Below are 13,144 nucleotides of genomic sequence, written 5' to 3'. Positions count from 1 at the left end.
GAACAACACACTGTAGTTTACCAAGCCCTATAAGGGATTCTCACGCATGCTAAAGTCTCAGAATCACTTGACTAGAGTATGAAGTAAACCCCTTCAGTACATTGGATCCAGGACCTTCCTAGACCTATCTAGATCCAACCTGCTTTCCAATACTCTTTCCCAATGCTTCTCTCTCACAAACCCCTAAGTAGGCATCCTGAATACTCGTAGCCCCTCGGATGCATTCTGCAGTTTGTGGTCTCTGTGCTTTTGTTTGCTGTGTTGAGTCCCCCTCTCCCACTTATCAAAATCTTCCCCAACTTCAATCTGTATCAAATGCAACCTTTCTAACATAGACCTCTATGATCTCTTGTGATGAAATGAATGCCTTTATTCCATAGCATTTTGTAATTCCACTAAAAATTTAATTAATCTTTATATTAAGTATTAAAAATGAATATACAAAGTAAATTAAATTTCTAAGAGGTATATACTGTATTCTTTCCTAAAGAAATGGCCTTAGGAAAAATATTATATAATAATGCTGGCAAATACTTTTACAGTGTTCGCTAAGTGCCCACACTGATCTAACAGCTTCACATATAATAACTCATTAAATTATTTTTAACTGATTGTAATGTGAAAAAGAATGGGGGCAACAGAAATGTTTTTATACATATATATGTAAATTTGATATTTAAAATATAATTACTTGTTAAATGTTATCTATTGCGATCTCTATATCCTCACTGATTAGTACACAAATTGAGCTTACTAGCTCTGTTGACTTTTTTTTTTTAAAGATAAGTATTCTTTTAACATGAATGCTGGGGGTTTTATCTCAATACTGCTGTGTAATCTAAAGTGTAATCCATGGGCCTTCCTTATTTGATCATTATGAGTAAACCATTATGGTGCTGCCGGAAGGAGCACCTAGTCGGTAGATCCAATCATTTCTTTTCTAGAGTCAACATCTATATTCAGCCAAATCAAAACTGGGGTCCTTTTTAAAAAAATTTTTTAAGGAAAAGGAAACCTAAATAAGAATGGGAGTAAAAGGAGCTGATTTAGTAAAGAGACAGTGATATTCTTTGGAACCCAAAAGAGAGGAGGAAGACAACAATGTCACAAGGTCTTGAGGAAGAGGTGGGTGAGGCTGGTCTCTGGGGACAGCCAGAGAAGACGCTTTCCTTTTCCACATGAGAGCAACAAGTTATCTCAAAACAGAAAAACTCCCTATTTTTTAAATAGAGCTTTCTTACAAAATCTGTATTTAAATTGATAATTTATTGATATGCAGACAAACATCAACATATTTGTCAATACTTAACACTACTTTACATTTGTAAAGTCTATGTGTAAAAAACACACAAAGACACAGCTGACCCCAGTAAGCTTCACTGAGTCTTGGGTATATCAACAAAATTCAGTAAATATCTATCCCTCTTTCCCACACCCTACTTAACTTACTCTAAGATTTTAATTTCACTTAACATGTAATTCATCTACACATAGGTTTCTCCGAAATCCTCTGATTGATTCAAGCAATATAAATTCTCCCCCAGTACATCTTCTGGAAAAGCGCTACAGTCTTTCACGCGAGAACATCTTACCAAGTTCACACTGGTCTCCACTGTATCCTGGCACACAGGTGCACACATAGGAAGTTTCAGTAGGATAACAGGTGCCCCCATTAAGGCACGGGTTCGTTTTGCAACGATCAGGTCCTACCATGTTCAGGAAAGAAAGAAAAGCAATTAGGCTCATCTCTAAGTTTCAACATATTTTAGCATAAAATGCCACTTCTCGCTACCATAACATAAGCTTTACCATAGCAATTTAGAGACACTACACATTCAAAATTAACATTAACTTTTCTCTCTGGAGTGTTTCTTGGCATTATATCTAATTATTACAAATTGCATCTATTCATTTCCGGGATTCAACCATCATTATTTTAAACAATATTTTGTATGGTATCTGGCAACTAATACATTCTACTGCAGATTTAGTTGGCATGATAATGGCAATTGATTTTAGTCAAAATGATTACACGTATGTGCACAGTGAATGGAAAATGTATTCTTTTAAACGAGGTTAGTTCATGTGAAATGGCTGGATACACAGAACATGCATTCTTTTTAGCATTGGCTTGTTACCATCATTTGAATTATTATTGCCTTTTACCACTTAATGCTCAGAAACTTTTTCTTCGAAAGTGTGCACTGAAGTCTCTTCTGCTACATTAATATGCTTTTTCCAAAAACACGTTCCAAATGTACTCCTTTAAACTATACTTGAAGAAAAGCAACACATGGATTAAACTCTACTGTATAAAAACAAACCCAAATACAAAAACCTCACCTTAAATGAAACCCCAGATTTTTATTACAATTTTCTTATTAAAACACAAAATTGACACTCCTAGCAGATCAATATAAAGGCCAGAGATACAAATTTATGAGGTGAAAACGGTTTAATACGTATTTTCTAAATGCAAGTACTTTTACACTATATATTATTCTGTAATATATTATTATTATTCTGTAATATATATATTATTACATATGTTATTGTGTAATATATATATTATTCTGCAATATTGCATGGATAACTTTATTTACATTAATAGCTTATATATATTATTTGAATACTTTTCCATAATTGCTTGTTTCAGATGTTTAAGAATCCAAATGAGAGTTAAATGTTTTACAAAAGAATTGAAATAAATAGGTCATATATGGAATAAAAACCATATTGTCAAAAATTGAAGTCCTGAAAGTCTGAAATAATGTACACGAAGAAAAGATGTCTACTTATGAAACATGAATATTTGGATAAACAGGTACTGCTATAGAAGATAACTGAGCCTTTCCCACCCAGGAAAGTCAAACTCACACTTTCTGAGTGTTAAGAAAATTCTGGACTACTAGAAAGACTTGATAGATACACATTCGCATGTGTGGGTTCAACATGATAATTAGGTTAATTCAGATGGTTGCAACTATTTCTTCAAAAGTGACCCCAATTTTGCTAAGACTCTCCTATAGTTCTAAAGATATTTAAAATCGCCCTAGCCATTTTAGCCTTCTGCTTTTGAAAGCACACTGCCTAGATGACAAGGCTATGGTCAACAGCATATCTACCTGCTGCTCTTAGTGCAAAATCCAAATGACATTTAAGTGAAAGGGCTTGGTAAAGTGCTATGTACCACACAAATGTGAGGTACAGCATTATTCCCACCACAGACATGAGACACCATGCGAGAGTATGGGACAAGGGCTTGACAAGGAAGGGGGCTGTGAAGTTAAAGTAGTTTAGATTAGAATAGTTTTGTTTTTGTGCATTTTATTCTCCCCTAAACACTCTGTAGTCATCTCTGAAAGCTGAAACTGCAACAGATAGACCAGGCAATCCAACAGGAGCTACTGTTTACTGAACTAGCCTAAAGTGACAATGTGTTTTGCAATGAAGACGCAAGCTCTGATTCTAGGTAAACATTGTGGACTGGATAACTGGTATACATTTCTCATTCATTTGTCAAATCTAACTCTCTCTATATATATAGTTATTACCAGTGATTTCTATATCATATTTTATCTAACCTGAAGTATATTTCAACTAAATTACAAAAGAATAAATATTGGCCAGATTACTAGGTTATCATTTACAGATTAAATAAAGAGTGACAACAAAAAAATCCATCAGCCACCTTTGATCAATTTTATTCACGAAATACTTCAAGTCATTTATGAAAGTTACACTTTATGACTATTTCACTCTAACTGAATCACAACAAACTGAAGCATTAGTAGCACAAAAGATAAGTTTGAAACGATCAGAAGAATAATTCTAAGTACAGCCATGCTGTAAAACATATTCATTAAAATATTTTCATATATTTGATATATAAATATGATATCAAAATATCATATTTTTTGGGCTTCCCTGGTGGCGCAGTGGTTGAGAGTCTGCCTGCCGATGCAGGGGACGCGGGTTCGTGCCCCGGTCTGGGAGGATCCCACATGCCACGGAGCAGCTAGGCCCATGAGCCATGGCCGCTGAGCCTGTGCGTCCGGAGCCTGTGCTCCGCAACGGGAGACGCCACAATAGTGAGAGGCCCACGTACCGCAAAAAAAAAAAAAAAAAAAAAAAAATCATATTTTCAACCAACACAGTCCTAGAAGTACTGATTTTTTTTTTTCTAGGTGCAACTAGGTGGTGATAGCTACTTGTGGATTCCACTGACATTGTTATTTCCATTGTTCTTGGAAAACATCATTAAAGTGAACTTTTCAACATTATCAAGTTAGATTAAAAGGAAAATAAATTCTACACAGTAAACATTCCAAGATTTCTGACTTACATATCATTAAATATCAATTACTCATTTTTATACCACCAAAGACCAGTAGAAAAAACCACCTGCTTTGGAGTGGGGCTGATTTGGGTTCAAATCCCACTTTTGCCATGACGTGTGTGGCTACAACCCCGGGCAAATTACAGAACTTCTCTGAACCTCCACGTCCTACCCTTTTAAATGGGGATAATAACGTGTACATTGTAGCCTTTTTGTGAAGCTTAAATGATATAGTCTATATGAACCAGCATCAAATTCATGCTTCCTGTCCATTCAGTAAAAAAAACAGAAATTTCTCTCAACAGGCAGAGCTTGAATATATGCTGGATGAATACTCCCTATGGCTAGGCACTGTGTTAGAAGCATTATCTAGACAATCTGGAGCACGGGAACTACACAAAAGTATGAACTGATAACCAATATTGAATGAACTATGTGAAGTGTTTATTAAAGTTATTTACTAGTCTCATTTTTAAAGACCTGACAGATTTTGATATTGCCATAATTGCACCCATTCATGAGAGATTTTTAAAAAATAAGATGCTTTTCCTGTTTTTAAAACTAAGATGTATAACTACGGGATATAAGACAAAGCAATACTTTAGTTGTGGGTAAAACCAAATTGAATTTTTATACCATTAACAATTTCAATTTTTCCATGTTGCAATTGTATGTTGTTTCTTACACCCAGAAAAATACAAAGCATATCTTTAAAGCCCCCAAATAGTCTATACTTACTTTCTTTGCATCTCATTATGGAATCAATACTATGGCCTGTCCTGCTGTTACATGAACAATACAAAAACCTTCACTGATTTTAACATCACAACAAAAATTATATACACATCTCTGTTAGGACCAAGGGACTGTTTCCAAGCTGGGAAACAGATTTATCAGTGTTGTGCCCTTACCTGGTAAATAGATTGCTGTGCCTTCCACTGACTCTTCATTAATGCCAATCAGGAAACTGGTTTCATTAGAAGTTTCCAGAAGGGAAAATGATGGTGTTGCAAGCTCAGTATTTAACTCTGCGGTGCTTAGTGTCGCCTGATTATTAGAATCAAGAATCCTCGCCGATACTTGCTGTTCTGGTGCTGCTACTGTGGAATCCTCCCCTCTGATCAAAGCTGCTTGTGTTTCAGGGTTTATTTCCAGAGGAGAAGGGACGGTGGGCCTCTCAGAAGTCTGTGGGCTGGCCTGAGGCACCACACCTGCCTCGACCCCATAAATCACAGAAGCAGAAGTAGAATGTGGCCACAGTGTAGCACCTTCTAACACCATTTCACTTGCAGCTGTGACAACAGTCCCAGCCTCAGGTGTTTCAATACTGGGAAATACCTTGACTGTGTCTCCAGAAAGTTGAACACTGGTTTTGTTTTGAGAGTCTTGGGAAATCTCAGTTTCTTCTTGAGCAATGAATTCTGTGGCAGAAGCCTCCATTTGTTCTAATAATTTAGGTTTACTTTCATCTTCTGAAGCCTCTGTGTCAGGAGATATGGATGGAGGCTCAGTTATGTGAAAGTCCTCTTCACTTGCGGGTTTGAAAGTCACTTCGATATTTGCAAGTTTTCCTGGGGGTACTGGGGATGTGCTGGCGTCTGTACTTGGCAGAGCTCTTGGCCGGGGGTCCTCTGTGTGCTCAGAGGCTCCTCTGCCTAAGTGGACACTGAGTGGAGGAGATGATGGTGTCCGAGAGAACAGCTTTGCAACAGCTAAAACTGCTGATGTATCCGTGGATGCTGGGGGATTGGATCCTTCCATCACATCAGGTGCCTCTGTTAAACTCTGAGCCGTAAGGTAGGCAGTACCAATACTTACGTAGCGGGTAGGATCTATCAGTGCCTCCTCAGCCCCGGAAGAGAATTCTGGTTGAAGAGAGGGAACCACATGTTTCTTTTCTTCATCCTCATTCTGTGTCCTTTCCAAATGGCTCAATGTTGATATTATTTCACTTTGGTCCGCAATTGCTTGACCGTCAGACAAAGTGCTTGATTCAAAGATGTCATCCAGGGTTTTTGCTTCAATGTTTGGTTCTTCAATCTCTGGATTAACTGTGGCAGACTTACTAGGAATGGGCAGGGATGTTGCTGTGGGAAGCAAAACATCTAATTCTGTTTCTGGGCTAGGGATGGGTATCCCAGGTGTGAAGATAAAGCCCATGTGATCTAACTGACTTCTGTTTTCGGGAGGCATCGATTCGTTATGTGTTGCCTGAGTGTAATTAGCCAGAAGAGTATCACCAGAGGCCTCAAAGTTTTCCTCAGTTGAAGAGAGGTTAACAGCTGCCTCAGACTTCTCTAGAACTTGAGTGCTGTCTTCATTACTGCCAGGTGGCCCTGAGGGTACCTCTGCATCTAAGTCCGTTTGCATTCCAAGGATGTCTTCATATATAGGTTTAGTGTGATCAATATCTATGATAGTATTTTTATCTGATGTCAGCTCAGGTAGAATTTCAAGGATGGTACTCTCTGTAATTGTCAATATTAAATCCTTGTCCTCTTTGTCCAGATCTATAATAATATTTTCAGTGGCTTTTCTTCTGTCAGGTTTTAATGTGGAATCCTCAAATCCCCCAAAATGGTCTTGGAAACTGTCTGCAGCACCTTCTGTGGACATTTCATAGGACATTGTACTTGACAGTGTGCTAGTTGGACCAGGGGAGCTTTCATTCTGCTCTGAATGAAGAGGCAGCACCATTGAAGCTGTTGGGAATCCATCAACAGTAACAGCTTCAGCACTTGGAACCTCAGAATGTTTTTCCAGGGATCTATCAGAAACAAATGTGGTGCTGCCTTGCCTAGTTGCCTGAGTAGTTCCAGAAGTGTGGACTAAATCAACCACATCCAATTCCCCAGATCCTTCTCCAGAATGTTCATCAAACCAGTCAGATGGTTTTGGTGTTGATGTAACAAATCCTTTTGCCATTTCAGGACCATAAGTTCTAGCCAGAAAATCAGTGGAAGAGGTTGCTGTTTCTTTAGTTTCTGCTGTTGAAGTATTCTCGTTAGAGACTTGATCAGTCGTAGGCTGTGGTCTCCTAGTCTGGATTTCTTCTGCCCGACTATGTGTCTGATTTTGAGGATGTTCCATGTCTGCAGAGAAAGTGAGAGTTGCTGTGAAGGGTCCTTCTGTTGTGGTGTCACTTAAAATTTCTAGAAAGGTTGTGCTGGATGCTGTCTCATTGGCTTCGAACATGCTGTCTATTTTGGAAATGAGTGGTCTGATTTCATTTGCCACATTTCCCATTCCCTCATAGTCTCCAGTTGTGTCATTTAAGATGCTGGTTTCTAAACTTTGCACTTGAGAAGTCTGGGGATGTAATGTGCTAATGACCTGTTCTATTTCAGTAAAATTCACTGATACTGTAGTAGGCAGAACTTCTTCTCCTGATCCCAGTCCAGAGAATAAAAGATCCGTATCTGACTCTTCAATTATTGGTCTCATAACTTTGGGAAAGGGTTTTATACTTTCTTTCTCTTTGATTGTTGAACCTGTAATTACACTTTCAGCTGGTATTGATTCAGTCACTGAGGCAGTAGCTAAGAAAATATGGGATTTTTCAGTAACTTCAGGGAGAGTAGTATACGACACTAAGCCCTCTGAATCCAGGTTTGGAGTAGACACGTCAACTGAGGAAACGCCTTCCCCCTCCATTTTCTTATTGTTACTGTAAGTTTTCTTTGTTGTTAGTGTAGAATAATCTGTGGTTTGGAGTCCAGTTTCAGGAAATGTTTGTGAATTGAAAGTTGTTTGTTCTGGTGCAACAGAACTTTGAGGGGGTTCAGAAGACTTTTGTTCTTGAATCTTTTCCTCTGACACTATTTCACTTTCAATTCCTTGCCTTACAGGGTTGACTTCTTTCCTGGGCCATAATTTGTCTGGCTCCATAGTTGGAGGAAAGTCCATTGAAACTGTCCCATTGACCTTCACTTCCTCCTCTTCCTTTGAAGCTTTAGTACTTTCAGCTTCTTCTGTTGGCAGGATGGTGGATCTTTTATCAGTTTCACTGATATCACCTTCTTCACCCAATCTTTGGTCAATAAATGGGGAATCAGTCCCAGAGACTTTTCCCACAACCCTGGGAAACACTTGGTCAACAGAGCTGCTTACTGAGACCAATTGCTCACCTGAGCCCTCAGCTGAGGCTGTGAACTCTTCCCAAGGGAAGGCTGAAGTGCTGACCAAGGTGCTACTAGGCTCTTCTGAGTCAGCTGTGTGATTACTGTGGTCTGAGGTAGGTATTACAGATGGTGACATCTGGGTATCCTTAAATGCTGCATCCCCAGAGCCTTCCGTCATTAGCGTTTCTTCTTTTGTTATGGGATGAGATACTGTCGAGTATTCTTTGAAGTCACCACTGAAATCTTCCTCCAAAGGAAAATCTGTAGAAAAGCCTTTTATTTCTGCCCCATGAGTTGGCTCTCCTGAGATCTCTGAAATCATGTTTCCCTTGGATGTTTGGCTTTTAATTTCAGCAACCTCTCTGTCCGTTACAGTACTCAAAACTAGTCCAGTTGGCTCAAAAGGGAATACAATTTCCACATGTGGAGACAAAGTGCCAGCTGCTTCCTTTCTGGCTTGAATTTCAGGCTCTAAATTTAATGAAGAAACGGTGGTGGTTTCTGGGTCAGTAGCAGCTTCTCCAGAGCCCTGCTCCACAAAGACAGAGACGGGGCTACCTGGGACGGTGGGCGGCACTTCCCGAACCCCAGGTTGACTGCTAAGGCTGGGCTCAGCAGTCTGTACCCCCAGATGGTCTAAAATGTTTGTTTCTGTAAAGACAAGAGTAGAATTTGCTGTTTCCGTTTCAGACTGTGTGGGTGTCATCCAGGACATAAAACTCTTCCTGGTACCAGATACTGAATCACTAGATGTAGTTTCATTTGAGTTTTCTAATTCAGAGGGTAAAGTTAATTGATCCGATCTCTGCGTGGGCTCATGTACCTCAGCTGTAGAAGCCGTACCTGTAGTTCCCTTCTCCTCATCTTTCCTTGTCTTTCCCTCAAGAGATGTACTGAAAGCCCACTCAGAAGTGTCTGTTTCCCTTGCAGATTTGGTAGGCACTACTGTAGAAGATTGTTCAGAAACCGAATATACGGTGGTTGCAGGAACATCCAAAAGGCTCTCTGTGATCATTATCTTGCTAGTGTCTAAAGTAACGAGAGAATCTGTAGTATTGTTCTGTGATAAATCGGTTACCATGGCAAACATTTTATCTTCTTCTGCTTCCCCAGAGCCTTCTGGAATCGGAATTGAAGGACTTCCTGAGAACTCTACAATTTGTCTAGGGGTTATTTCCACCCAGCTTTCTACTGTGGACAGCGGCTCATCAGGCCGTGGAGTCCCTGTTAAGGTAAATGATACATCCTCTGAAACATGCGCTGATACAGAACTTGCAACTATACTTGGAGTATATGTGGTAGAAGTACTTTTTTCGGCCTCTTCACCAATTGTTCCTTCTGTAGCCCTTGAAAAGACCATTTTTTGAGATTCTTGGTCAATGGCAGCATCTCCTGAAGACTCTTCAGGAAACAGAGGTACCGATTCAGTACGTTCATGTACCAGATTATCAAGGTCGGGACTTTTCTCTGTGATTGATTCTGGCCCCTCTGTGGCTTCTCCCTCACGGCCTGGGGCTGTGGGGAAAATATCAAGCTCACCACTTGAAAAATGCTCTGGTGTTTCAGGGTAAATCTCAGGTCTCCATGTAATTTCAAGGGATTCGGTTGTTTCTTTAGACTCATTAGGTTGCATGGCAGTAGGCATTCCAGTTTTCGTGATTACAAACTGATGACTATCACTTTCACTGCTGTCTGAAAAATTTTGAGAAGGTGCAACACTTTCGAACTGGCCACGCCTAGCTTCTGCCGCTTCTGGGTCCTTGGGCACAGTGGTAACTAGATGCTTTCCATTTATGTACTGCACAGATGGGGTGGTCGTGACGTCAGTAGCATTGGCACACTCCTCGTCTTCCCCTTCATCCTCTTCACTGTGGTATAGATCAATTTCAATTAGCTCAGGTAAAATTTCAGCAATTAGATCATGCTCTGGATCTGTTTCTTCACTACAAGGCTCATCTTCTTTAGATTCTGAATCTATTGGATGACCAAATACCCTCAAATCACTCATTCGACCTGAAAAAAACAAAGAGTTTTCACAATACTTAAATAGAAGATTTGGCAGTGTACGACAGAAGAAATCGATAGCTAGGCTGGCTGATCACAGTCTCACACAAAAAGAAGGATTCAAATCTTTTCACATTAAGAGCAATCACCCTTCTATACATGGTTCTCAGTCTTCGAATTTGCTGTTTGATATTAGCAATGGGAAAAATAAATCTAATTTAAGATTGCAGCAACGGGTTATGAAAACTCTTCAACATGTTTAACACAGCAACGTCCTTAAAATGGAACAAGGAATCACATACACACATTGTAATCATGAAATATAGGAATTCATCTTTGTGTGACCTGAAAAAAAGTTAAAAGTTAAGACCACTTCACCAGATCATACAGAAAAAGTAACTGATTGCTGTCCTTAATGTAGGAGGACGCTTAGACGCGCTCTATTCAATAAGGAAATGAGAAGCGATTCCTTCTGGCCTCTTGTCATAATTTGTCCTAGAAGATTGTTTTTAGAAAAGCAAAAGAGAGATTTCTTTATAGCCCTTTCACAGTGTGATGACAACCCCACCCCAGTGCAACAGTGAGACAAGACTTAGCTGCATAGGTTGCAGGCACATCCCATACACAAGGGCAGGAAGCCCTGGAGGGAGAGGGGAGTCTCCATGCAGGGATGGCTCACTGAAAGCACCAGGAAAGAAGAGCCCTCCACACCTTTACACCTTTATCCTTCATGAGAGGTGACCTGGATTCGGTCAGTTATCATTCTTTTTATTAACCTTTTCTCCAAAGGAAGTTCAGAAGTCACAGCTAATCATTAGAACTAGCATACTTTAAATAACACTTATCCTCAGAACGTTTCCTAGATTGTAGATTGCCACAGGGTACCAACCACTAAGCCCAATTGCCTTTTCTGTCTCCAGATATCCACCAGCAAAGCTCCTTGTCCAAACGCCAGGAGGGAGGCCATTCTGCACCCTCACTTTCATCACGGAGGAATTCAGTCATCCTAAGAGAGGGTCCTGTCACTGAAGCTGTCCTAGTCTCAGTGTCACGGCAGTGCAAAAAGGTACCTGTGGGTGTGCTAACCCAGGAAGAAGACAAAGAGAAGCACGGGGGATGGCCCCAGGAACACTGTCACAGAGTTAACTTTCAGCCTAGCCCTGATCCATGCCACACACACTTAGGCTGAACCTGAGAACTTAGAGGGGGAATAATTACGACGGAGTCACCCCTGCCCCCCATCGGTAGGGAGATGGCTCCTGTTGTAAGAAGCTGCTCCCGGGATGCCCCTGGCGGGACAGCAGTCAAGACACGGCGCTCCCAAGGCAGGGGCCTGGGTTCCATCCCTGGTCAGGGAACTAGAGCCCACATGCCACAACGAAAGTTGGGGCATGCCGCCACAACAAAGGCTGGGCGCAGACAAATAAATAAATAAATAAATAAAAAAGCCGCACCCTTCCATGCGTGAAAGGATCAGTATCTAGCATTTACCGATGTCAAAAAAGAAAAATACTCTATTGAGAAGGTAGCAATATTGTTTATATTCTTTATGTCAACATAAATATATAAGAAGTATATGAACTATCAATAAAAACTTTACGGGGCTTCCCTAGTGGTGCAGTGGTTAAGAATCCGCCTGCCAATTCAGGGGACACAGGTTCAATCCCTGGTCCGGGAAGACCCCACATGCCACGGAGCAACTAAGCCCGGGCACCACAGCTACTGATCCTGAGATCTAGAGCCCGTGTGCCACAACTACTGAGCCCACTTGCCTAGAACCCATGCTCCACAACAAGAGAAGCCACTGCAATAAGAAGCCCGAGCACCACAAGGAAGAGTAGCCCCCGCTCGCCACAACTAGAGAAAGCCCGCACACAGCAACGAAGACGCAACACAGCCAAAAAACAAGGTAACTAAAAAAAAAAAAAAAAACAGAAACTTTACGGAGCTCCTTCTCTTTTTAACCATGGTTTGCTAAAAGGAAACCCCAAAGACCACAAGACTTTTATGTAACTGGAAAATACACCATATTTACATTTATCCCTTTCACTCTAATAAAAACAAAAAAGAAAACTTTTTTTTTTTCTGTATCCCATTTGCACTGTGTTGTCTCCATAAAACACTATTTGTGTTGGAGTGGGATACTCTTTCCTAAATATATATATATCCATCCTATTTAACTTTTACACACTACAAATCATTCCTTATACCTCCACCCCTTACATTCAGCCTTTCAACTATGTAAAAAAAGGAGTATAGGTTTTCAAATGAATGAAAAATATTTCTACCATAAAGAGAAATGAGGTCAATACATAACTCCAGTATATTATGAAAATATAAAATGAATACAGATGATTTCTGCCACTGATGTTACAACTACTCCTAACTGCCAAACTTAAGGAAATGCCTAAATGCCTCACCTTTCTTTCCCCAAAAAGAGTAAGTTCGTTCAATATTAGATCACTGAAGTTGTTACTGTAATCTTATATTGCCTCATGGTGTATATATTTTAAAAGAAAACATCTTCAGATGATAAACACCTTTTAATATGGCTTGTGTTGAAGGCTACCTTTCACTAAGAAAAAAGAATGTGAGAGACTATATATGCATGTGCATATATAGGTATATGAGAGAATACATCTTTAAATGCTTTCTGTACAAATGAATCTCTTGAAATATC

The 13,144-nt window shown here is 39.9% G+C and overlaps 1 protein-coding gene across 3 annotated transcripts in view; it reads right to left on the bottom strand.

Moving 5' to 3' along the window:
- VCAN (versican) overlaps window positions 1-13,144 on the bottom strand; it is a 114,020-nt gene that overhangs the window by 33,048 nt on the left and 67,828 nt on the right. For 2 of the 3 annotated variants that reach the window (XM_030847128.2, XM_030847136.2), the window contains 2 exons: window positions 5,251-10,473; window positions 1,593-1,706 (listed from right to left, as the gene is read on the bottom strand). In XM_030847128.2, the coding sequence (XP_030702988.2) occupies window positions 1,593-1,706; window positions 5,251-10,473 (5,337 nt within the window). The remainder of the gene's footprint in view (window positions 1-1,592; window positions 1,707-5,250; window positions 10,474-13,144) is intronic. The other variant, XM_060295975.1, reaches the window with a different exon arrangement.

Source organism: Globicephala melas, chromosome 3 (assembly GCF_963455315.2).
Source record: "Globicephala melas chromosome 3, mGloMel1.2, whole genome shotgun sequence".
Lineage (NCBI taxonomy): Eukaryota > Metazoa > Chordata > Mammalia > Artiodactyla > Delphinidae > Globicephala > Globicephala melas.
Note: the sequence above shows the minus strand (reverse complement) of the source record. Positions and strands in the feature narration are given on the sequence as shown.